The 24,350-nt window shown below is 42.8% G+C and overlaps 1 protein-coding gene across 1 annotated transcript in view; it reads left to right on the forward strand.

Moving 5' to 3' along the window:
* The window catches only part of TTBK1 (tau tubulin kinase 1), a 99,499-nt gene that overhangs the window by 61,348 nt on the left and 13,801 nt on the right, over positions 1 to 24,350 (forward strand). The window contains exons 10-13 of the mRNA XM_035323062.1: positions 15 to 169; positions 1,105 to 1,324; positions 5,015 to 5,190; positions 7,996 to 8,554. Coding sequence (XP_035178953.1) covers positions 15 to 169; positions 1,105 to 1,324; positions 5,015 to 5,190; positions 7,996 to 8,554 — 1,110 coding nt within the window. The remainder of the gene's footprint in view (positions 1 to 14; positions 170 to 1,104; positions 1,325 to 5,014; positions 5,191 to 7,995; positions 8,555 to 24,350) is intronic.

Raw genomic sequence — 24,350 nt, forward strand, 5'->3', positions numbered from 1 at the left:
TAAATTTATTCCAGCTAATCATGTCCGTGTTTGAGAACAGCATGAAAGAAAGAGGCATCACTGAAAATGAAGCCTTTGACTGGGAGAAGGCTGGTACAGATATCTTATTGTCCACTAGCACCTCTACTCCACCACAGCAAAACACCAGGCAAACCGCAGCCATGTTTGGGTGAGTATTGCAGTTACACCAGTCAGACTATGGATATGCTCAATAACAAGCTCACTGACAGGTTCATTATTGAAAAATTCAAAGGCCATTATGATCCTGGAAAGTAGGAGCTGCCTGATAACCACTACTTGATTTGACTTTATGTATATTAACCTCTATCTAAGGTAATGAAACCTGGCTTCAGACCCTTTCTGTCCTGAAAACATACTTTCTACTTGGGATGAGTGCATGGGCTGGAGACACATTCAGGAATGCCTGGAGACCTTTGGCTGGGATTAACGGAACCCATATGCTTGTATGTTTTCCATATTATATAGTGTGCACACAGCTGGAGCTTCTGTGAGAGTGCCTGCTGCAAGGCAGCTGTTGCCTTGCTGTGGGGAGGCTTCTTATACAGAGCTGAACACATCAGAGTGCATGCATTGTTCATGCCCAGAACATAACTTTCCAACCTTCACGGGTTGTTTCATGTGCTAGTGCAGAAGTGCACAGAGATTGATGCTCAGAGGTGGAAATAAGCCCATACAAAGATTGATAAGATTTAGCTCAGCAGTCTGTCCTGGTGCTATTGTGGGAACTGAAAACAATAATCCACAGTAAAATTAAGAGCATAAAAGCTATAAAGCCTATTAAGCCTCGTTGTCTCATGCTAAGTTGGGAACTTTGTTTTAAATAATGTGTAGTGGATGCTTCTGGAAACTTTCGAAGAATTTTCTGTCCGAAAATGCTTTCACTGATCTTTTCCACTATCTTTGTGACTGTATGTTAGGTGGATTCTTCCTGTTCTGTTTCATGTTGTGAGGTAATGCTAGATTGCCTGTCTTTTTCAACCTCAAAATACACTAAAAGCTGCTAAGGAATTTCTGTGGGGCAGTGTGATGGGCCGCACTCTCTATGTACTAATGTTCTTACCTTTCTTCTTGTCTTTTCCGTAGGGTGGTTAATGTCACTCCAGTACCTGGGGATTTGCTTCGTGAGAACACTGAGGATGTCCTACAGGGTGAACATTTGAGTGATCAAGAGAATGCTCCTCCCATCCTGTCAGGCCGGCCAGCAGAAGGTCTTGGCCAGACACCAAACACCGCTTTCAATGAGGCAGAAGTTTGGGAAGAGACAGATGTGAATCGCAACAAACTCAGGATCAGCATCAGCAAAGTAAAGAACATTTATTTGTTTCCTATGGCTGCTGGTCGTAGGGCAATGAACTCATAGACTGCTATAAGTAACCTAGATCCACTGCTGTAGCATCCTATATAGTACAGGCCAAAGATCACCATGGAATTTCTCTGTGGAAATGGGGATCACAATTCTTTCACACAGTGGAAGCCATTGGGATTAATTTGGGGTTTTATGCAAAAGACATTTTTGAGCCCAATGATTCTAGGGCAAATCTTTCATACAGCCATTATATCATTATTTAGGATCTTGGTACTTCATGCAATGGTGTTCTAGTCCTTGAGTAGCTGATATAGTATCAGAAATGTCCCAGTTTGGGAAATTATCAACTAAAATTTTACTGCATTATTATCTTGGGCAAATAAATTCAATATGAGGTATCTTCATGAGCCATATTTTTCCAAACCTTGATTCATCACTAGCCCAATTTTTGTCTTCCAATTTTTTAACTTTCCTTTTTAAGGGTAGTACAATGAAAAAACTGCATATAATGATGGATTTACCTCTGTGAAGAGAGAATAATCTATTACTTAATACTCTTGTATTTTTGCGTTCCAAGGTCATATTAGTCTTTCTAGTCTACATACCATGTAGACTTAGTTGGTTTTCCTTATAATTCTTAAGCTGTTTCTCAGTCCTTTCTTGTAAATGTGACCTAATTTCTTGGAGGCATCCCAGGTGATGATTCCATTGAAAGTGTTAAGTTTGGGAATATACCAGTTTGTTTATTAGACCAACTTACATATTGTAAGTAAACCAGTATTTGTTGTGTTGATCTCAGTTATTTCAAAATCAGAATGTCACTTGGCATGACACCAGATGCAAACAAAATCTGTCAGCAGAGAAACCTTCGTCAAGCAGACATAGATTTATCAGGGTGTACTGGGTTCACTTCACAAACCTGTCTTTAATGGACGTTGATGGAAAAGCATAAATTGTATGGTAAATCTACCAGCTGTTCAGGTCTGACCAGAATGCACTTTAATCTCTTCACAGGCATGAAGATAGTCCTTCTTTCAGCCCTCTAGCTATCTCCACTATCCTTAGTCTTATTAGGAAAGATTATTTTAGGACACAAAAGCACCCCATCTAAATTACTTAAAATTCTCCAATGCATACAATTTGGATCAACGTGTTATTTGTATGAAACATTAACAGAAGCATTCCTCAATACTGAGAATTGCAAACCGAGTTCAAATCATTTCTTCATCTCTCTCTGGTAAACTAAATGTGTACATTCACAGAAGTTCTCATGTGAAGGCACATGAAACAAGAAAAGCCTGATTGAGTGGGGCAATTCTATTTCCACAGAATAAAACAACAACAACAAAAAAAAAGAATAAAAAAGAAAAATCCTGGTAACTCCTGTTCCTATTTTTCTGTTCCTTAGAACCAGGTGCCTTGATGCTCTTCAGTCAGACCAAGATGTGTGCAAGGGAGTCAGTCCTAAATGTCCTTTCCACATGCTAGTTGTACATCACGTCTGGGTGCTCAGCACTGTCATTCACAAGCTCTGCCATAACAGCAGCTAGAGGCAAGGGAGGTTTCTGCAACATCCACAGCCTGACCAGGTGACTCTCCTGCCAAGGGTTATGCTATTTCTTGTCAGTTTACTGGCAAAGGAGATAGAGGAGTCAGCATGGCAATGAGCACTTCAGTTCTGACAAGCTCTGTGGCTACACAGCAGTCTATGAAATAGAGCCTAGGACATCGTGCTTTCCCGAGCAAAAGAAATCTGGCCTTTCTGTCTGCGAGGGTTATCTTTAGTCTGATCCTTGCCTGTACTTTTTCTCTGCTAGGGCTGTTCTCTTTACTTTGATTATTCTCCGATAAAGCATCAGTTTTCATTTAAGTCACAATCACCACAAGGAGAAAAAAATGAGGCTGCAGACTTAATCTGTAGGGACACAGCTTCACCTCTGCTTGTAATTTCAGGCATCCCTTGTGCCTTTCAAAATGATACGGGCAGCTGGTGTGTAAAACACCCTTCTACTCCCAGCTTTGCCATCCTTCATTTTCTAGCCTTGTGGAACTACAATTAACTCTGGATATCTCTGTCCTGCTCTTTGCATTTAGGTGATGAGTAGATCTTGCCATGTCTTTTCTCCCTAATACCTTGGTAGGAGGTATTCGGGAGCATCTTTTTTCTCTGTTCACACAGTTCTGATCTACTTCTGTCCCACTTCTCCCATTTCCGTGCTAAGGGCATTTTCCTTGCTCACTGTCACTGACCTTTCTAAATCCTCCTGATTCTCCTTCCTTTGCTGGATCAAGATGTTTGTTCTGAATTTTTTTCAGAAGCCTCTTCCTTCTCTCCTGCACTCTCCCCCAGTTTTCTGCTCTTGGATTTTACCAGGTTGCCTGTTTCCTTACAGTTACAATGTCAGTATTTTGTTCCTCTCCGAAACACATTTGTCACCACCATTCTTGCATGTTTTTTTTTTTTTTTTTTTTGCCTGTATGAATTACAGATTAAATCACTCATCTATTCTGCTTTTCCTGTAATGCCTGAAAGATCTCCACTCCCCCTAGCTGCAAAGGCTCCTTAGTTTCTCATTCCAAACCCAGCCTGAGTGGTTTAAAACTGCTAAATTATGAGCACTGATTGACTGGCTGTGTACACAGTACTCTAACAAAGGCAGCTTTCTTGATCAGCGGCATTTTACTGAGGCCTGCTTATATTCAGAGCCTCTGGCATTAACAGAGGGCAAATGAATTTAGGGCATGCTTCAGAATGAGATAAAAACTCTCCATGCATCCTCCCACAGAGGCAGCGTGTAGTAGCTGATGTTGCACGGCTGGCAGCACAACATGTTTGAATACAAACCCTAGACTACTGTTGTAGACCTTGGGCCGTTCTGCCTCTGTGCTTGTGCCTAAACAAGTCTTCTCTTCCAGCAGGAAGCAGCACAGTGGAAGACAGAAAGCAGCTGTGTTAGTCACTTGTTTCTATTCCTTTGTCTGCTGCTAAATTAAAAAAAAAAAAAATTAAAAAAAGAAAATGAAATTCACTAAGGCCATGTGAAAACAGAAAACCTGTACTCATAGATTTACGAACACTCAGTACTCACAAGTCTCTACAAGTATGTTCAGGTCCCCGCATCTCCAAACTGCTGACCCTGCGTCCGTGGAAAGCTCTTAGAGACATTGTGGCTGAGTATGTATCCTGGAAGATTTTGTACAGAGGACCAAAATTAAACAAACAAATGAAAAAACACACCACCTTTGGAATTAGGAATTGGCTTAGTTGTATCATCTTCATCCAAGTTAGAAGTATGTACATTGCAATATAATGCATGGACCCTGCACAGACAAATATAGACAATGCATTTTTCATACCAATTTGCTTTGGTTCTTAGACGCCTTGGAGAAGCAGAATTTGTGTTTGCAGTAATTTAACTCATGATAACTCCTTTGATTTGGTTATTCCAATGTTATTGAAAGGCAAAGGCCATCTTGTAAAGACAGTTGAATATTTGAGCTGATTAAAATCCATACCTTGCTTTAATATTAGATAATTGCAGGGCATATTGTCCCTTGCATTGCTTGTGTAGGTTGTGAAAACGCAGCTAAAACCGTGTCCTGGAAGAAAGCACAGAGCAACAGTGAAGGATGGGAAATCAAAGTCTGTGGTCAGTTTTTCAGCTTCTCTGTGTTTACCCCCTACAGACTCAGTGCATGGTTGAAGAGGAGCAGAGAAATGGTGTCTGCCCCAGCTCTCCTGTCCGAGTGCCTCCGGAGTCCCCTACTGCGCAAGCGCGCTCCCTAAGATACCGCCGTGTGAACAGCCCCGAGTCAGAACGCCTCTCCACTGCTGATGGCAAAGCAGATCTACATGAAAGAAGGTTTGCTTACCCTTTGTAACATCCTACTTCTTGTAGCAGTGCCTTGAGGATTGATTTTTGAGGCCAACCTGACCATTAGGTAATTGGGCACTGAAAGGTCGTTTGTGGGTGGAAGAGTCAGCTCACATCAGTTTTATGATCTTTGTGGTGGTTCGCTGATGTCTGTTAATAAAGCCAGTTAGTGGGAAGAATTCCTATCCTGTTCCTGGATGGGAATAACTCCATAGATGGAGGTAGAGACATTTGTCAGAGGGAAGACAAAGTATTAGGTCAGAGATAACATAGTGATAAAGCTTTTGGCTGACCTGAGGTGGGGGGAAATAATGGATGTTGTTAGGATACGTACAGGGATGCATGTATTCTGAGAGCTAGCTGGCAGACCCTCATCTGGTGGGTTTCATTATTTCCTTATTTTTCACTAATAATAATAATATTCATTTTTTAGCCGATACTATTGCACTTGTTTGCATGTGCAAAGTATGCATTGCATCCAGAAGGCAAAGCCCGATTTTGAGGTCTATAGGAGTACCTAATCTCAGATCCACAGCAAAGAAATGAAGAACAAGCTAAGAATAATAAAAATAATTAAAAGAAGCTGCTTAAAGTATTGTGTGCTGTAGAATGCATGTTACAAGACATAGGCCCATGATGTTGGTAATCCCCTTCATACTCCTTGTTACTCTCTTGTCCTCTTCATGTGAAAAGTCAGGGCATGGACTGGCATTGCAGAAATTACTGGTGCAATGATCCCTGTAAAACAGGTAGGAAAGAGACAAGCCTTCCTTTCTGACTTCTTCTTTGTCAGAGAAAATCTGACGGACTTCAGCCAGGAAGCTCAGTCTCAAGGACACACAATTTGGAAACGAAGGAGGATCAAAAAGAACTAGAGAAAGGGGATGAGCCCTTAGCACTACCCTCCAGATTGTTAGGTACTGGTTCATTCTGGATGTCTGGAGGAAGCTGTAATACTTCTGTAACTCAAGAATGATTGTTAGCGTTGCTGTTAATAATTTAGGATTTGAGTAACAAATCTTGGTTCTAGCTACCTCTTTCCTTTCTTGTCCTCTTTAAAATAGGAAGGGAAATAAGCCATTTATAATTGTCAGCAGTACTAGTCCTGTACATTCACTGAAAGATTTTAACTAATTCCTGTATTTTTCCCATTCTTTCTTGTCTACTCAGCGTCATGCTAACTTAGCATAGAAAAAGTGTATTATCCAAGAATCATCCCTTTCTCCTGTCCTCTTCCCTCAGCTCCTATTTTTAAAATAGATATCTTTTTTCATCTTCCACATAGTCTGCTTCAGCATGGTGCAAATATAATACCATTCTGTCACACAGTTTTCTCTTTATTCTGTTTTCTTCTTTTTACAACACAGTCACAAGTCCCAGCAGTGGGAAATTCCTCTGGCTTCCTGGAGTAAATTCTTCCACTCCAGGGGTCATTCGTCTTCCAGGGAAAGGAGGAAGACATTGGCTAAATGCAGACACCTTCTTTTATTTTTTTAACAAGACCTCACTAAAATCCAGTGTACTACACATACAGTGTGCATGTGTAGGGGGGGCACTCTTCAGTCTTACCTCGCTACTTAGTCTCCTTAATTCACAAAAATATGCTTTAACGGATACAGCATTACTTCTTTCAGATTCATCAGTTGGATTATGCTGAGATTTTTGTTTTTTGCATACTACTTTCTCTGCATCATCCTGTGGTTCACCTCCTTCCCTGATTCCTCTTTCTTCATCAAAAATTGCTCATTTTGACTCGTAATTCTTTCCCTCTCAGCTCTGACCTTCCACTGTGTTAAAGATGTCCAGTTTTGCTTAGTAACCCTCTCCCTTTAGTCAGTCACTTTTGTGTTTCCCCTGATGCTTTCTTACATACAGAAGTATTTTTCCAAGAAGAGTATGTAAGGCTCCTGTATGGCTCTTGCTGAAATCCCTTTGTAAAAAAACACCGCAGGTGTCTTTTTCTATGCAGCAGACATTCTGACTGTACAACAAGCTGCCAGCCTCTGTGATAGACAGGACTGAACAGAGAAGCAAAGCGAGCAGCAGGTGCAGGCCAAATGAGAAGCAAGGACCATAATGCTGTGCAACAGAAAGACAGAAGTGCCTCTGGCTTTTCCAGCTGTGATGATGCCAAGGCCATTGGGGCACAGGGAGCTTCCAGGGCTTGTTTGGAAGGTATTTCTGCATGGCTGCATAAGTTGTTGCTATTTAGGCTGTGAGTCACTGAACACTATACTACCCTCTGTCAAAGAATACTTGCCATATTTCCTTCCGGCTCCTCCAACTCATTTTGAGGTCACCTATGGCTTTTGAGCGTTTCAGTGAAATTCCTGCTGCACAGTGGGATCAAAGGTTCTTGCTGTCTTCAAAGAGCTTATGTAGCCACCGTAGAGGCCTCAGTGGCTACTTTAGAGAGAGCACAGTGCAGCTGAAGGGTCTGTAGGATCCCAGCAGAGAAAATGTTAAGTCAGATGGTAGATTTCAGATTTAGGGTTTTATTTCACAAAGCAATAGAACTTCCCAATGGGTACATGGGTTTTGTGGGGGAAAACTGTTTTGAATACTGTTATCTACATGAAGAGAGTTGCTGAAATTGGCTGTCATACTGAAGTACTTCAGGGGGGATGTCTTTATGCCACAGTAGGTTCTGTTAGATGTTTTTGCCTAAACCTATCTTTCTGAAGTGTACCAAGGAATGAGTGAAGACTATAGAGTTTTTTTCTCAACTCTTATGATCCCCAACTCTAACCACAAACCTGATGTGTTTTTAACAGCTTTCTGTTCTGTCTTTAGGTCTCGAATGGATTTACCTGGCTCTCCATCACGGCTTGTGTGCTCCTCCCAGCCAGCCCAGATGCTGTCCATTGACACTGGCCAAGCTGACCGGCAGGCAAGTGGTAGGATGGATGTGTCTGCTTCAGTGGAACACGAAGCCCTTAGCAATGCCTTCCGCTCAGTGCCACTTGCAGAGGAGGAGGACTTCGATAGCAAGGAGTGGGTTATCATTGATAAGGAGACAGAGCTGAAGGACTTTCACCCAGGTGCTGAGCCAAGCACCTCTGGAACCACGGATGAGGAGCCCGAGGAGCTAAGACCTATTGAAGATGGTGAGGAGAGGAGGCGCTTGGGGGCAGATGCTGCAGTCAGGCCGAAGACGCATGATGGGCGAAGTCGGGGTATGCAGCCTGTGACTGAGGAGGACAGTTCCCACAGACATGAAGGACCTTCTCAAACAGTGTCTGACAGTAAACACGAACAGCAGACAGGAAGTCCAGCCCACTCCCCCCTACACTCAGCACCAGCTATCCGACAAAGGAGACGAGAATCTGAACCTACAGGTCCTCAGAGACAGGTAAGATCCCTGCTCTGGTCTGTATCTCGTTGCCTGGGGTAGCAAGGTTGTCATCTTGGGAAGCCTCAGCCATGCTGGAGAAGTCTGTGATTCTAAGCATGAATGCTCTTGTGAAACTCTTTCTAACAGTGATTACAAATGTGAACTCCTTAGAGGTGTTCCCTATAGCTAGTAGCGTTGTCCACTACTAAGGACACACTTATTAAGATATTCTAGCCATTTTGGCACCGAGACAAGAGAAGAGCACAGTTCTGGTTGTGGGTATCTTGAATCAGTTCTCTTATTGCCGTCCCTCAGTGATTTGTTAATAGCTGCCTAGTGGTATGGAGGTGTCGCTCTCACACCTCCTCATAGTTTCTCAACAGCAGCAGCAGTATATTGCAAGAGAATGCTGTCTAATGCAATCACACATCATGGGTAGGCATAAAGCAACACCCTGAAATTAAACTTTCTTTTGAATACCTAATAAAAAGCTCAGAGTAACCAGCATGTACTCACCCCATTGGCCTTACTTCAGTGATTGGCGTTGTTGCTACCAGGCATTTATTTACTCACAGAAATGTTCATTAGCTACTGTGTTGTTTTTGTTTGTTTTTTTTCAGATAGTTGTAGAGGACTTCTTTCTTTCAGTTTTGCCTTTTTTTTTTCCCTTTTGATCCTCTGAAGATATAAAGAAGTTCATTTATTAGTAAGAAGCAATATCTTTTATTACACTACCTGGAAAAACATGATATACCATTAGGCTCAGAGTTCCTGTATCATATCTAATCTTCATTTCTCAGAAATGAAGAAGAAGGCTGTCCCTGTACTGTAGTCTGTTCAAGAAGCCAAAAGATTGTTCTCCTGAGGGCTGAAATTTGTATGTTAGTGAAGATATATCATGCACATGCAATCCATAAGTGCAGGAAACAGCAGGCAAGTCTTGGGTTATGTACACCCTGATACCTTCCTATGGCAGGTGTCTGTGCGGTCTTCTTACTGTCCTCTGGAAGATGGTAGCTCCATCTCCTGTTGCCTCTTGAGTTTATTCTCTAAGCAAATGTTCCCTTTATTGGATCCTTCTATGCAGATCCTGCCCAGATTCTTCTCGTCTGGAAAAAAAAAAAAAAAGAAAAAAAAAGGAAGAAAAAAGTTAAAAAAAAAAAAAAAAAAAAAGAGGAGTTTGTTGTATAAAGCCAATATATGGAATGTCCCAGAGATATCTGGAGGCTGCTTAGGCAGGACCGTCAGAGTTGAAAGGGTCTGTGTGTGAATTTGTTCTGTACGCTTACTAGGCTGGTCAATGCAAGATGTGCAAGATGTGATGAAAATGGTAAGAACCAGCTGGTAACAGCAGGGATGCTCATTGACATATTTAGCACAGCTACAGAAGGCTGGAGCAAGCATAGCAAGTAATAATACTGCTATGTGAAACGACTGAGGGAGCTCTGTGTGATGCAGTATGAAGGCTGCTTATCACTGCATGGGGTTACTTAAAAAAAAAAAAAAGGGTTACTGTAGCAAGCAACAAAGGAAAAATCATTTCCTGTCATTAAATAAAGATAATGTGATTGTGGGTGATCACTACTAATGTATCAGACACCCCTGGTTCTCCAGCAGACTGTGATTTCTTTGCTCTTCTGTTCTGAAACACCCTTTAGTTACTTCTAGGCCTAGCTTTTTTTGTAGTTGGACCAATGCTGGACTTGCTTGAGTGGCTGGGGTTTGCTTGTGCTTCCTTTGATGTCTGGATCCTTCGGTTGCCTCTCTGTACACAGCTTCAAAATGACTTGTATTTTTCCATTTTGTCACGAAACCAACTGCTAATTCTCAAAGGAAAAATAACTTGGTGCATAAAAGAAAGCCGAAGCCTGTTTTTTGGTATGCAGAGGTGGAGAGACACTTGATTAGGACCAGCATTTTAATGAGGGTTGTAAACAGTTACCCAAGGGCTTCACTAATGAAAATACTGAAGGCCTGACTGGCAATGACATATGTTTCCTGCAGCTCCGTCTTGAGCTTCCTCTGGGTTTGTATGAAACTGTGATTAGATAGTGTATGTGTGTGTGTGTGAATGAATCTTCCTCATCTATGAACATAATCTGGGCCTTTAAGATAAGTGAAAATGCCACTAAATGCAGAACTGCCATGGCTAAGATAATGGGTCTTGTGTGGATTTGGGACCTCTTTCTGGTGTCCCTAAAACTGGTGATCATCCACTGATGTCAATAGAATACTGAGAGCAAAAGGGTAATCCCTGCTCTCATGCTTTCTTTTGTTGCTCCAATATATAAGTCATTTCTGGCAAAAAGACAGTGACTTCTCGATTATCACAGAATCACAGCATGGTCGAGGTTGGAATGGACCTCTGGAGGTCATCCAGTCCCTCTGCTCCAGGATGGGTCAACTCAAGCAGATTGCTCAGGGCTGTGACCGGTCCAGAATATCTATGAGGAAGGAAACTCCACAAGCCTCTGGGAAACCTCTGCCAGTGTTCAGTCCCCTTTATTGGTAAAGAACAAACAAACAAAAACCTCTGTTTAAACTGAACTTCCCATATTCCAATTTCTGTCCATTTCCTCTTGTCCTTTCACTGGGCACCACTAAGAAGAATCTGGATCCATTCTCTTTTTTTCCATCAGGTATTTATATACGTTTATATACGTCTTCTCTTCTGCAGGCTAAACAGGCCCAGCTTTCTCAGCTTTTGCTCCTATGAGAAATGCTGCAGTCCCTTCATCATCTTTGTGGCCCCTCACTGGACTCTCTCCAGTATGTCCACGTCTCTCTCGTAGTGGGGAGCCCAGAACTGGACCCAGCACTCCAGAGTGACCCCAGTGTCATCCCCTGGGCTACACCTCTAGTGACTGGCCTCTAGCTGGACTTTGTGCCCCTGAACACAACACTTTGAGCCTGGCTGTTCAGACAATTTTCAGTCCAACTCACTGTCCACTTATCTGGCCCACATTTCATCAGCTTGTCTGTGAGTTTGTTATGGGAGACAGTGTCAAAAGCCTTACTGAAGATGAGATAAGCAACATCCTCTCTTCTCCCCCCTCACCCACTGATCCAGTCAGATAATCAGTCTCATCACAGAAAGCTATTACGTTCATTAGGCATGATTTTGCCTTCAATTATCCATGCCGATGTCTCCCAGTCACCTTCTTCTCCTTAATATATTTGGAAATGACTTCCAGGAGGATTAGCTCTATGACCTTTCCAAGCTGACCAGCATGTAGTACCTGAGTTATCCTCATCTAGAGCCCAGACGTTTGTTCAAATGTCTGAAACTGCTGGGAAAAGGATGCTGTACTGCATGCGTGAGGGAAGGTGGTGCCCTTGGGAAACTGTGGGTGTCAGACAGTATGAATGAATGCTGCTCTGGGGAGAGTGAAGTACAGAAAAGGCCTTGAATAGCTTGGGAATGTTTCTGGCTTGGATTTTCTCATATATTAGATATCTTCTAGTTTCAGATGACAATAACACAGCTGCAATGGAGTGTAGGTTCATGGGAAGCCCTGGTACAGAGAGAGAAAAGTTTTGTCATAAAGCAGTGTCCAGATCAACCCTTCTGTCTGTGCACTGCTCAGTGCAGTACTGAATACACAGCATGCTGTTCAACAGAGCTTTTAGGGTTTACCTTAATGTATGTATTTTAATAATGTAGTAACAGTTCTCTGCTTGGGTTTATGCACTAACATGCAGATGAAGCTGTAGAAATAGCTAAAAATGTGTAAAAAATAATAATAATCTTAAACCAGCACTTCTGTTTACATATTAATCCTGGTGTAGGGTTTCTGTTACTGTTGGAAAGCAGTTATATCCACACCAAGCAATATCATTTAAAAAGTTGTCAAGTTCTTAAATATGCTGAGTAAATTCACTGACACATGACAGAGATGGCAACTTACTTTTGCCTTCTTCCTTGGGAAGAAATACAGCTATTCATGCATTTATAAATTTTAGCCATTACTTCTGTCTATAGGGCTTTACACGAGTACTTGTGGACTCTGAGTCTCTTTTGCATTTTGTATAATCGGCATTATACAAAATGTTTTGAGACTTGCCTGCCTAAATGATATGCTATCTAAGAACCACAAAAAAGCTGAAGCAGTGCTGGGAGGTCATATTAACTCTTCCTTACCTATTCTTGGATATATTCTGCAGAGTTCATAGAGCACTTTGTTTACACTGTGTCTTGCAATCCCATCTCCCAGGATTTCATCCTTTAATAAAGGTCTCAAAGTAAGGACCACTGGTATATTTCTTCACCAATTTAGCTGTATTGTTAGAATCATTCTTAAAAAAAAAAAAATCCCCTTCAGTGCTGTATTAGGCCTCTTTTCTCCTTCAGCCAGCCTCCCACAGCCAGGAGAATGCCACGCATGAACTTATTTAAAATTGTCCATGTCTTAACCCTTGGAAGTCAGCAGTTGTGAAAATTAGGAACTATTCTCAGCTATAACCCACCACTGGTGTCTGCCAAGAGATCACACAAGTGTGCTCAGCGTGAAGACCTGAACCCCATCACTGCCTCACTGGAGGGACACTGCAGACCACACGCTGCATGATATCTTTGGGGGCAGAGCAGGAAGGCCAGGGGAAGAAGGCAGCAGGGGAAATGAGGTACAAAAAGGTGCTGCGTGTCTTGGTTTCCTTTCCCTTCTGCAGCAATGACATCAGGAAAAGGTTCTTCACTGAGAGGGTGGTCAGGCACTGGGAGAGGCTCCCCAGGGCAGTGGTCACAGCACCGAGCTGTTGGAGTTCAAGAAGCATTTGGACAATGCTCTCAAACACGTGGTCTGATTTTCTGGGGGGTGGTTCTTTGAGAACCAAGAATTTGGACTTGATGATCCCTTCCAACTTGAGATATTTTATGATTCTACGATAATATCTGTGGGCTACTCACCAGTTCTCAGTGGTGAGCAACGGGCATTCGCAGAAGAGGGGACGGACTCACCTTGCCCCTCATTCAGTGTTGCATTAAAGGGTGAAGACATTTGGCAGGACCTAAACCCCCTTGTGTTCCAGCTTGTTGTCAGGTATCAGGTTGCGGCTGGTCTTAGATTCTGAGTGATACCCATTTCAGCACTAAAGTCCAGTCACATTCAATATATTGAATTCCTGCAATCACAGATGCACAAATAGTGCAATACACCTTCAGTCTAGTAGATTAATGACTGGTGCAGTTTGTTAAAGCAACAGGAGTACAGGTTCTTTTGGATTGCCGATGATAAAGACACTGTCTGCAAAGCAAATACCAAGAATATGACTAAGCACTCGGTATATTTGAGGCTTTGGACCTCACCCAGTAGGTGCCCCTATGGGGGAAAGAGAGGTTCAGCCCATCGACTGATCCCAGAAGTCAGCAATGTCCTCCTGGCTTGTCTGTGATGGTATCTTCCCTAACATTTTTCCTCTCTTGAGCCATTTTATGCTATTTTCTTAGTTTTAGGTGGAGGCTGAGTGACTTTAGTCATACGTACTTTCATTACAATTGGTGTGAAATTTTCTCACTTTTGTTTTAAGGGAATAGGCTCAGAGGAATTCAGAGCACATGCTCAAAGAGCGGTGGTTGCACCTTGGAGGTGTGTAGCCTTTGGGATGGAGGTGTTTTTTGACATGATAATGAGCAAAGTTCACCCAGAGGACATGATTTTGTTATCAGTGTGGTTCGGGGCTGGCCATGCTGTCTGTCAGTTCCATAATACCATCAGGTTCCCCATCCCTGCAGTGGTACCACAGAGCCTGGCCGTGGTGCCTTCACTCCTCTCCACCCACTGTGCTATTTCTCTTGAGTCAGCACACCAGGCTCCCCTGGTGTTGCCAATATCTAAGGTTGTGTTGTCAAGGAAACTATCATGGAACAGATTCCTTGCATATCTGCCGCATGTCACCCTGGAAGTTTCCTCAGCACTGAACCTTCTCTTAAGATGTGGACGTCGGTTTAGTATCCATAAACCACCTCCAGCAATTATTCCACACTCAGTTTAATTCCCCATGAGCTGCACTTGGTGCCTGTTGTAGATGATGTGGTTCTTTGACATTTACCTCCTCCAGCTTCCCTCCACAAGAGAAAAGCCTGTGAGCTGATGGAGAAGGATGTATGTAGAGCTGTTCTCTTATGCTATTCAGATTCTGGATTTCTGTGCATTTGTGTGTTAGGAATAAAGGATACTATTAGAGAATCAATGCTCTTGTATGCTCATTGTACGTATACAGGTCACAAAAATCAAAACCTTAAGCTCAAATCCTAATTACATTTCATATATTATTTCAAATACATTATGCTCAGTCAGCACCACATTTCTCTGGGCCTTCACATGAGAGGTGTCATCCTGTTCCTGTCCAAAGAGAGCAGGAGACAGGCTTGATGGAGCATGGTCCAGCCGGATTGCTGCCAAGGGCAAAGGGATGAAGAGGGGCATTGACTGTAATTCGAGCATTAGAACCTCAGTTAATGAAAGTGGCATGTCTGTAACCTCAGCTTCAACCAGGAGGCAGCAATACCTGAGCATGCTTGCTGGTGGGGCATTAAAATTTGCCCCATTATCATGTCGGCAAGGTCCTTGGCCCTGTGCTGTAAAGGAAGTCCATCTGGATAGTTGGAGTGATTTCTTTTTTTGTAAGAGATTTTGCCGTGTTGGTATGGTATCTACAGTGGAAATCACACAATATGCTGAGCCCAAACATGGAGCAAAGAGTAATTATAACAATTCCAGTGTGCTTATTTGTGCAGCCTACAGACAATATAGCCAGAACTGAATTTCTATACCATCTACACAAAGAAGAGATGGTTGTCTTTAAGAGAAATTAGAGTTGCTGTCTAGAATTTCTTTGTCTCAGATACTCTGAGTGACAGCATTACATTATTATTATCTGACAATCTGATCTGTGCAGTGACATACAGCACATTGAGGACTGTGAATAATTGCTTTTCATATTTAGTGCCCACCACAAGCTTAGTAGTTCTCAGATTCTTATGAAGATAGATAATGCCTGCCTCAAAGCACTGCAAAAATACTGAAGGTGATAGTTCACTTCATGGATGAAGTTCAGCTCTTTTCCTTGTATGACTTGCAAGGGCAACAACATCTCTAGTAAACTAAGTAGAATAGTATTGGCTTACAAAAATGCAGTATTGCCTTTTCACATTTCCCAGTAATACTTTGAAATCTGCAGAGACTTCTTGAAAAGAAATGCAGCACAAGGAAGGGAATGGATTTAAAAGGAAATATGTAATTCCAGTAAAAATGTCCTGTATGGAAATGGAGGTTTGCAAACCCCTGTGAAAATACTAGTTTCCTAGCACGGGTAGAAAGGGGAGGAAGGGTGTAGCATTCTCAGGGTGAAGAATCTGAAACCATCCCCGTACTGCCTCTCTCTTCTACACAGTGCATAGAGGGGAAGTAGGGACTGCAACCTCATCGTGACACAAGCTCAGACATTGCCCTCTGTGAGTATACCTTCCTCCCTTCCCTGGCCGTTTCAGAATCACAGAAGCAGAAAAGGGACCTAAGAATACATCTTTTCCTCCTTCCCTCCTGTGGCTCTGTGTTTGGAATTTCTCAGTGAAGGATAATTACACACTGCCTGCCTTTCCAGCAGCTGCTGTCCTCCACTTACCAAAACTGGAAGCATTAACACTTCCCTCGCAGGTACCGATTAAAGAAGTGTATCAGGAAGTCAGCAATGTAAGCATGAAAAAAAGGAAGTCCACTAACAGCCCCAGAAGTTGCCTTTGCAAATCCCTGGAGCAAGTTTTAATAAGATACATTGAAAGAGTCCTTGGGAACCCCTCACTATTCAGTACGTATAATTACTTTAGCTCCAGGTGTTTCACCTTTTCTCTTGTACACATGGTTTCCAAGTGCGTTCAGAGTTTGACTGTTAGCTGTATGCAATATGTATGAGTAGCCTAATGACATGTCAAGATAAGTGATGCTAGAGAAGTGAGGCCTGTGGCCTGAAGAGACACTTCTCCGTAGCCAGAGGAGGGGACAGACGTAGCAGAGCCTGACACTCCTGGTGTCGCTCGCGTTCGCATGTGGCTGGGGAGAGTATGCCAGGCCCCCTGTAACTGCAGGCTCCCGTGGTGCCCGTAGGACCCCTGGGAATTTATAAACACAGAGTGTAGAGCAATTTATAAAAACAGTATAGACCAAAAGCGTTTCTCATCCGCCGGCGAAGATGTCTGCAGCATGCGCATCACAAACCAGGGGCGAGTCAAGTCTTTGCCTGACACCTTTTCCTCCACTCTTCTTGGTCTTTTTCAGTTGGAGGAGGACAGGCCTTCTCAGCACTCCCTCCCGAGGTACAGCCCCCTGAGAAGACTGGCGTCCTCCGTTTTCTCCTCCTCAACCCTGGAGACAGAACACTACCCTCACGTTGGTGGCACTTTCATACAGCGCAGCCGTTCGGCGGAGAGCAGCCCCGTGCGCATGCCCCACCGCAGGCACATGCCCCCCACGGCAGGAAACCACAGACTCATGCCTTCCGTCCTCCGCATTTCCAGGTCCCAGCTCCAGCAGGTGTGGGCCCGCTTCACACACAAAACATAGCCTGTTCAGGGAAGCAGCAGCCTCCATAATGCAATAATAGATCCCACCTGCCCACAATGTGTCACCACTTAATGCAATATTGAATCCCAGACAACACTGGCCTAAGGTACTGTAACTTCCAAAGCCCCCGCAACCAGACCCCGTACAGACTGAAAACATCTGCCTTTCTAAACCTCCCAGCAACCTGGGCAAGGGGCTGCAGCATGGCCGAAGATGAGAATGCACATGGTGAACGTGTAACGTGTTAACGAGGTGGATGCCAGGGCTCATCTCAGAGACTCGCTTGTGCGTCCTGCAGCCTTGGGGTAGGAAGTGCAGGGCTGCCTCACTGAACACGTGCAATCAAGCAACAAACATCATCAAATTATGACTGGAGTGAAGAGACCGTGGAGGTATCAGCAAGCGTTACCTTCCCCATGCAAATCAGTTCAAGCATCTTTGTTGGTATCTTACACCAGGCCACATCTGTAGGCAGTTTTACTCCATCTAGGCATAGGCTGACTCCCACTAGAAGCTCACCTGAGGCAGGACCTCAGGATTTATCCCTCTTGTGGAGTTACGATCATGTATCTCTTTGTTGCTTTGGAAATCCCCATGCTTTCGTTGTGGTTTTGTTTCCATACAGTGACCACATTGTTCTGTCTCTCTGGCTTTGCCTCTGTTACCTGGCGGTGGACCTGTTTGCTCTCCACTCCTAAGCTGCTCCAAACCTCCCTGCCTTCTGCCCAGAGGCACCAACTGTCAAGAGTTGGATAGCAAAAATTTTCTTACTGATCCAGCTGTATATTATGCTATTTCTAAATTCCAGAAATTTTAAGCACCTGCAGCTTTTCAATGGCAGAGCAGCCTTGCTTCTTGGCCTTGCTTGGAAATGCCTATGATAATAGATCTCACTTCAGAAATAAACTGGCCTCAGTGGTGGTGTACAGAGCCCCTGAAGCCCTTGTCTAAAACTTGAATCTCAGAGGCAAAGGGAGATCAAATTTATTCTAAATTGTCATAAATATCCTTATTTCCCACGTTTGCAGGGATATATTGTCCTTCTCAGTATGGCTGCAGTGTGAAATACCAAGCTGTATGAAGACCTGTAGTTAAGTGAATGTTGTAATTGTTTTTTATTGAACTGAGCCTTTGGTCTGGGCTTCTGGGAGAAGAGGCAGTATGGATGTTAAGCTTAAAGAAGGGGGGATCAGTGGTGGTGCTTGGGGCTTCGGGAAAGTGTGAGTCCAAAGGAAAATACTCTGCAGAAAATATGTAAGCCCAGGTTGCAAGTGCGTGGAAGTCTCAGACAGCTATGAAAATGGTGTGTGATAGGCATGGCTGTTGAGAGAAAGCTAATGACTTGTGACACAAATGTCTTTCTGCATAGGTAGGATATTTCCAGTTGAGTTAGAGTGAATGCTTCCTTTCACATACTGATTTCTGTAGGTTTATCTGCCCTGCCTGAGGTTCCCTTATTATCAGATCCACCCTTCCATAAGCAAGCTTAAAATAGCAACCTCGGACAGGGTGCGATGGTTCTTTCTGAGCTCATAGGACCTGGCCCGGTGGTTCAGCATGCCACAGGACCTGCTTAGGCAGGCTGTGTGTTGCCTCCTGCCTGCCCACAGAGCATCCCCGTGAGTGTGGAGATGGAGGTGGAGGAGGCAACACACACTGCTTGAGAAGATGTGCGTAGGCACAGCCAATCTCTTCCCACAGTCATTTTTGAGTCAGTAGCATTAATTTCTTTTTTCTTTGCACCAAGAACATGAGTGAACAGGACACTTTACTGCCCAGTTAAAAAAAAAAAAAAAAAAACTATCTGCAATTTGCTGATCAGTTTTATTTTTACAGAGAGGAGCACTGGGCATCACCAGAGATGCACAGACTGGAGACTGGATTAAAGAGTAGCCTAATACTAGCTAGCAGTTCTTTTCTCATGAAGGGTAGAAACCAGAAAGAGCAAGGCTTTGCTTTTCTCAAAGTGACATGAGAGGTGATGAGTTCCTAAAGTAGAATCTGCTCTGATTTTATTTTTTTCCACGTTCAATAGAGTTGAATTTACTGGAACAGCAGGTTCCAGAGAAAATAGAGTTTATGAAAGAAAGAGATTTAGCTCCTAATAATCTTTAGTTTATATTTTCCAAAACACTAATGTTCACTTTTCAAGGCCAATTTTAGGAACAAAGGTTTGTAGAAATAAAACAAATTTTAGTTTTGCCAGTGAAAAAAGGGGGCAAACAAGATCACTATAATTTATAAACTCTATTTTTAAATAAACTCTAACCTGCCACTTTCAGGAAAAAACAAAACAAAAAAAACCAATGACTAGTCATTAAGTAGCTTTGTACATAAAAGTTTAGAGGGCAGTAATCTATCTGATGCTACTCATCATGGCAATATATAGAACTGTTCTGATAAGTTTGAAAGTCTGATTGATATAGTTGATTTATACAGACCTCAATAAGACTCTTTTCTAGTTAAAATCTTTAATAAATTTTAAAACAACTAACCAAACAAAAAAAATATGTATATATTGGTATCTCTTACAAACAAGGACGTTTCTCATTAGGATTTCTGATTATCTGACCTTCGCTCAGCACTGTTCCATGCCTTTAGTGGCTGTCAAGAAGAAAAAAAGAAAACCACTGGAGAGAAGGTTTGCAGTGAGAGGAAGACAGGTGGCTTGGTAAAAGTATGCTAGCAGGCCAGCTCAGCACAAGGATCTGGATTGCTTGATAAGCTGCTTGCATTCAGACTAATTACTGCATCCACCCAGGAACAAGAATGTGTTTCAGAGTGTGAAGAATATAGGTCACAGGCACGGAGTGGGTGAAACTGTGCCCTCGGAGGTGCTGTCCCCCAAAGTGACATGGGATTTGGCAGAAATAATTAGCTGCATGTGAGTTCTCATTATGCTGTTATGGGAGGTGGGGAGAGGGAGTACTTCTTTGATGTATCAGCAGGAAAATAAAGATATGAGAAGAGGGGAGATCTTCTGTACCGGTGAGATCAATGCCAGGCATTGAATCCAAGTCTTGTATGGACATTTTTAAAGAAGATTTTTGAAACCTGAAAAGAGAGAAGTAATACAAGAGTTATTTGATTCTGTAAAGTCTGTCTTGTAGAATGAGCTAGAAGAAATGCATTCTGTCATTAAAGACAAAACTAAATAGTGATGTGATCACTGTTAGGAGTACCTGCCTGAAGAGAGAAAGATGGGTTTTTAATCTGCCAGGCCAAGGTGTGGGTCTGGAAGATAAAATAACAAAAGTCAGACTAGAAGTAAGATGTTCATTTTAAAGGCATGGGTTGGTGACACATTGAAAAAACACACTGTTCAGAGTCTCTAAGATGGAAGTTTTATATTTAAATCAGTCCTGTTAACCCATCAAATTTGGGCTCTATACTAGAATCACTGGACAGGTTGCTGTGGCCTGGGTTTTATGAGGAGTTTTATTTCATGCGCGGATTGTTCCATATGGCTTTTAAAACTTAATTCTGAACAAATTAACTGGTGCTAAAGAGTAAAATCTTGATGTTGCAGTAGTATGAAAAGAGTATTAAAATAGTTAATTTGCATATTTTTTAACAACTTCATCTAATGCTGTAATAATTTCTGTGGAATCCACATATTATTGAGGAACAGTTGGCAAATTAAAGAAATGTGAAAATAGCTCTCTTTTTATATTTATGGAAATGTAATAAATTAATACTGAAATACTGAAGAATGTTACAGTGCAGTTCTGAAAACCCTTTTCAGATTACATTTATATTGCAATTATTGTATTACATTTGTAATGATTGCAGTTATAAATGTAAATACATCCAAAATTGAGTTGTCAAAACAAAAGAAAAACAAGCAACAACTGGAAAGCTCAAAGGAAGTGGCAAGCAGCCATTTTCCATTGCAGTCTGCACTTTTGTGGCCAAGTAAAGGGAACAGAAGTGCCAATTCCCTAAGAAGTGCCCTCCTATCCCCACTCCATCCCATCCATCCCTTTTAGCTGTTTCCCCTGTGCCAGTGCTGGTGTTCATGTGGCTGCATGGACCTACACAGTGAGAAGGAAAGTTGTGGTTTCTTTTAGCTTGATTAATTTCGTGTTTGGGTTCACTGTCCATTTGCATAACTGAGCACTGGCGAGCCAGAGGGAGCAGAGAAAAAAAATGATGGAAGGCAGCCAATACCAAAAATGTTTATTGGACATGGGGCTGAAAATTTTTTCCCATAATTGTTTTTCCTTTTATTTTTGTTCATCTCAAGGGCCCAAGAACAGGGTTTGCTTCCTGAAAGAGGTGTCCTTGGTTTTACTTCCAATTGTACATAGCACTTGTTCTCCTCAGAATCCAAAATGAGGATTGAAGTGAGCATTTGCCATTTCTTTGTGATACAGAATTTGCTAGCATCAGGACAGATAGCTGTTGCTAGGATCTCATGCTCTACTTCAGTGAGCAAATGCACATTTTATCTACTTGCAAAGTCCATCTTTTTATATCTTGGTCCCTTGGTTCCTTTCACTTTCTTTCAATGCAGAATGGGAGATGTTTCCAATTTATCACTCTCTTCCCAGCTTTCTTCCCACAGGAAGGAGCTAATGAGATGTCAGGTTTGTGAAAATGTTACTGTAAATGCTTGGGCTAACCTTGGAAAAATTGGCAGTGGAGCTGCTAGGTGGTACCTGCAGTGGTCTCATTCCTCCCTTGGCCGGTCCCTCAGTCTTGGATGAATTACTTTACTGCTCTGCACTCCTCCTGGCAGAGCAAAAGTGCAGGTAAAGAGCTGCTGGAGATAGTGTTTTCTGCCCTGCAGCTCTCCCCCCTGCCGTGCCAGGCTGTGCAGTAATGTGTTTGAGAAGTTTGCCTTTGGTGGTATTTATATGGCAAGGAATTGAATGAATGCCAGTGGTTGAGTTTAAAATAGAAAAAAAAATATATATAAGCCTTCTATGATACTGCAGGATCCCTTTTGCCAACAGAGCTATGCTAGCGATGGGGGGAAGAGCTTTAATTCTTGACTGATCAACCACAGCCCTTAGACTGAATGTAGTTACACCACCACAAATTCACTTTCAGTGGAAAATGTTTTGGTGGGAGTAGGTTGACTTAAAATAAGCTGTGCTAACAAAGGTGCAATTTTGCACCTAATGCAGTGTGCCTGTGTTAGGAGGATCCTGTTAATATACCTATGTAGACAAAGTCCCTGGTGTGAACCTGACTTTGTCCACCATTTACATGTTGTTTTTTTTTGCCAGTGTTGAGGGGCAAGTAAGTAAGTGGAAGAGTTATGCTGCATCTCCTCTTTCACTGTTTGAAGTCCCTTTTGATACAGTGATGACAGAAAGTAAGATAAAAAGTTGTGTAAGACAGCCATATGGGTGATACAATCCCATCCCTGTGCTACCTCTTCATGAAGAAAAGTATCTCATGCTCTTCCACTTGTTCTCTTTGTTGTGGGTCTGAACCTGGCCACGGTGTTGGTCAAGGCTGCTGCAAGATTATTGCTTAGAAAGTGACAGACTGGTCTAAAAGTATTTGTTGGGCTAAGCATCCTTGTGGTCCCTAGGGACCACATTTGGGACTGATGCTTTCCGCATCACAGATGTTGACTCCAAGGGAAGGTCTTTCCTTCAGCTCTTTTCTTTTAGTTAAGTTAGTTTAGTTAATTAGTAAATCCACCCACCTCCTGTGTCCAAATGACTTTTGAGAAGAGTTTAGGAAGCTGTCATTTACTAGGTACTCAGCTGAGGGTGAGATGAGCACACCTTCTCCCTTCCAGTCCCGGGAGCAGCAGGCACCACCTGAGCTGTGACAGGTGTTGGCAGTTGCCACCTCCCTAGTCCGGGATGAAGAAGCTGTACTTGGGCAGCTGGCATCCAGACTGGATGGAGATCAGGCCGCTGAGCCTAGGATCTCTTCTGGGATCTCTTCCATTGCTCCATCAGCAGAAATGTTGCTGCTGAGGTGCCTCCAAATCCATGTTCAACTCTGAATCTAGATGCAAGAAAACCGGCATTCAGTGGTAGGCCCGAGCTCTTGGTGGGTTTCATGCACGGTGTACACATAGTGACAGGAAGAACCTCTTCATCCTTACCTCACCGTCTGAGAAGCTCTCTTGGATCCAGTTGCCTCTTTGTTATCCATTGCCTATCCTATTTCTTCCCCATACAAGAAACTTCTTTTTACCCCCCAGTTTCTAGTGTGTCCCCCACTCCACACATTCACCAGCCCCCTGGCACATGTTGGCGCTTGGAGCAGTCTCAGCTCTACCTGGAGTCTGTCTGAAGAACAGTGATGTCTTTGGTTGAAGACAGTTTGATTTCAGAGATGATAATGCAAGATACCCTCCATTTTCAGGACAGAACTTCACAAGTTTCAAATCCAGGAATCCTTGGGATTTAGCAAACTCCCCCAAATTATTATGTACATGAGCAGCTAAATTTAGAAAGCAGGCAATACACTTTCTTTTAAGACACAGCTACCATCTGTGATTACAAACCATATAAATAGCTGGTGAAGCACCAGTTTTATTGTTGTTGGCATGACTCTAGGTTTTATTTAAATAGGTGCCTGGGTCTCTGTGACTGAGAAAATATCTCAACTCCAGTTGCAAATTCTTCAAAGTACGTACTCTTCCAACTGGATGTTTTCTGGGCTGGTGAAAATGGCTGTCCCCACTCCCCAGCCTGGGACTGGAGCAGTGATCCAAATAAAAATAGAAATAAATAGGGTATTGAAAACAGCCAGGACAGGAGAATCTTAAGTGCAATAGAGCTGACACTTGGTTTATTAATTTTGGACTTCAGCTCACTGGTGTTTCCTCTCATTATCTGTCTCATCTGGAAGTATCACAGGAGTGGCGGATTTTTTACTTGAGGATTGGTATTCTTCAGTTTGGCATCTCTACTGACATCTCTTCCATTATCTAAGCTGTGCCAGGGGTATTAGGCCATGAAAACATCTATCCAGTTGTTTTAAACAAGCTCCGTGTTTCTTCTGTGATCCTGTTTGGCATCTAGCTCTCCCCGATAGCTTCTGCGGCAGTCAGACTTGAGTGTTGGATGAGAAGGCAGTGCGCCTTCAAGAACCCGTCAACAAACTTTCTTCCTTTTTGAGCTGAAAAACCTCAGTTTTAGATCTATTTTTTGCATGTAGGACTTCAGGAAAGAGTCATGCTGTTTCAAACTGATCGGTGATAACAAGCAAAGCTCTCCTCAGCAGTTCCCTTAAGCCGCTCGCGCAGCAGAGAGTTTGACTGACTCTTCAATAGTTGGGCT

This window comes from Oxyura jamaicensis, chromosome 3 (assembly GCF_011077185.1).
Source record: "Oxyura jamaicensis isolate SHBP4307 breed ruddy duck chromosome 3, BPBGC_Ojam_1.0, whole genome shotgun sequence".
Lineage (NCBI taxonomy): Eukaryota > Metazoa > Chordata > Aves > Anseriformes > Anatidae > Oxyura > Oxyura jamaicensis.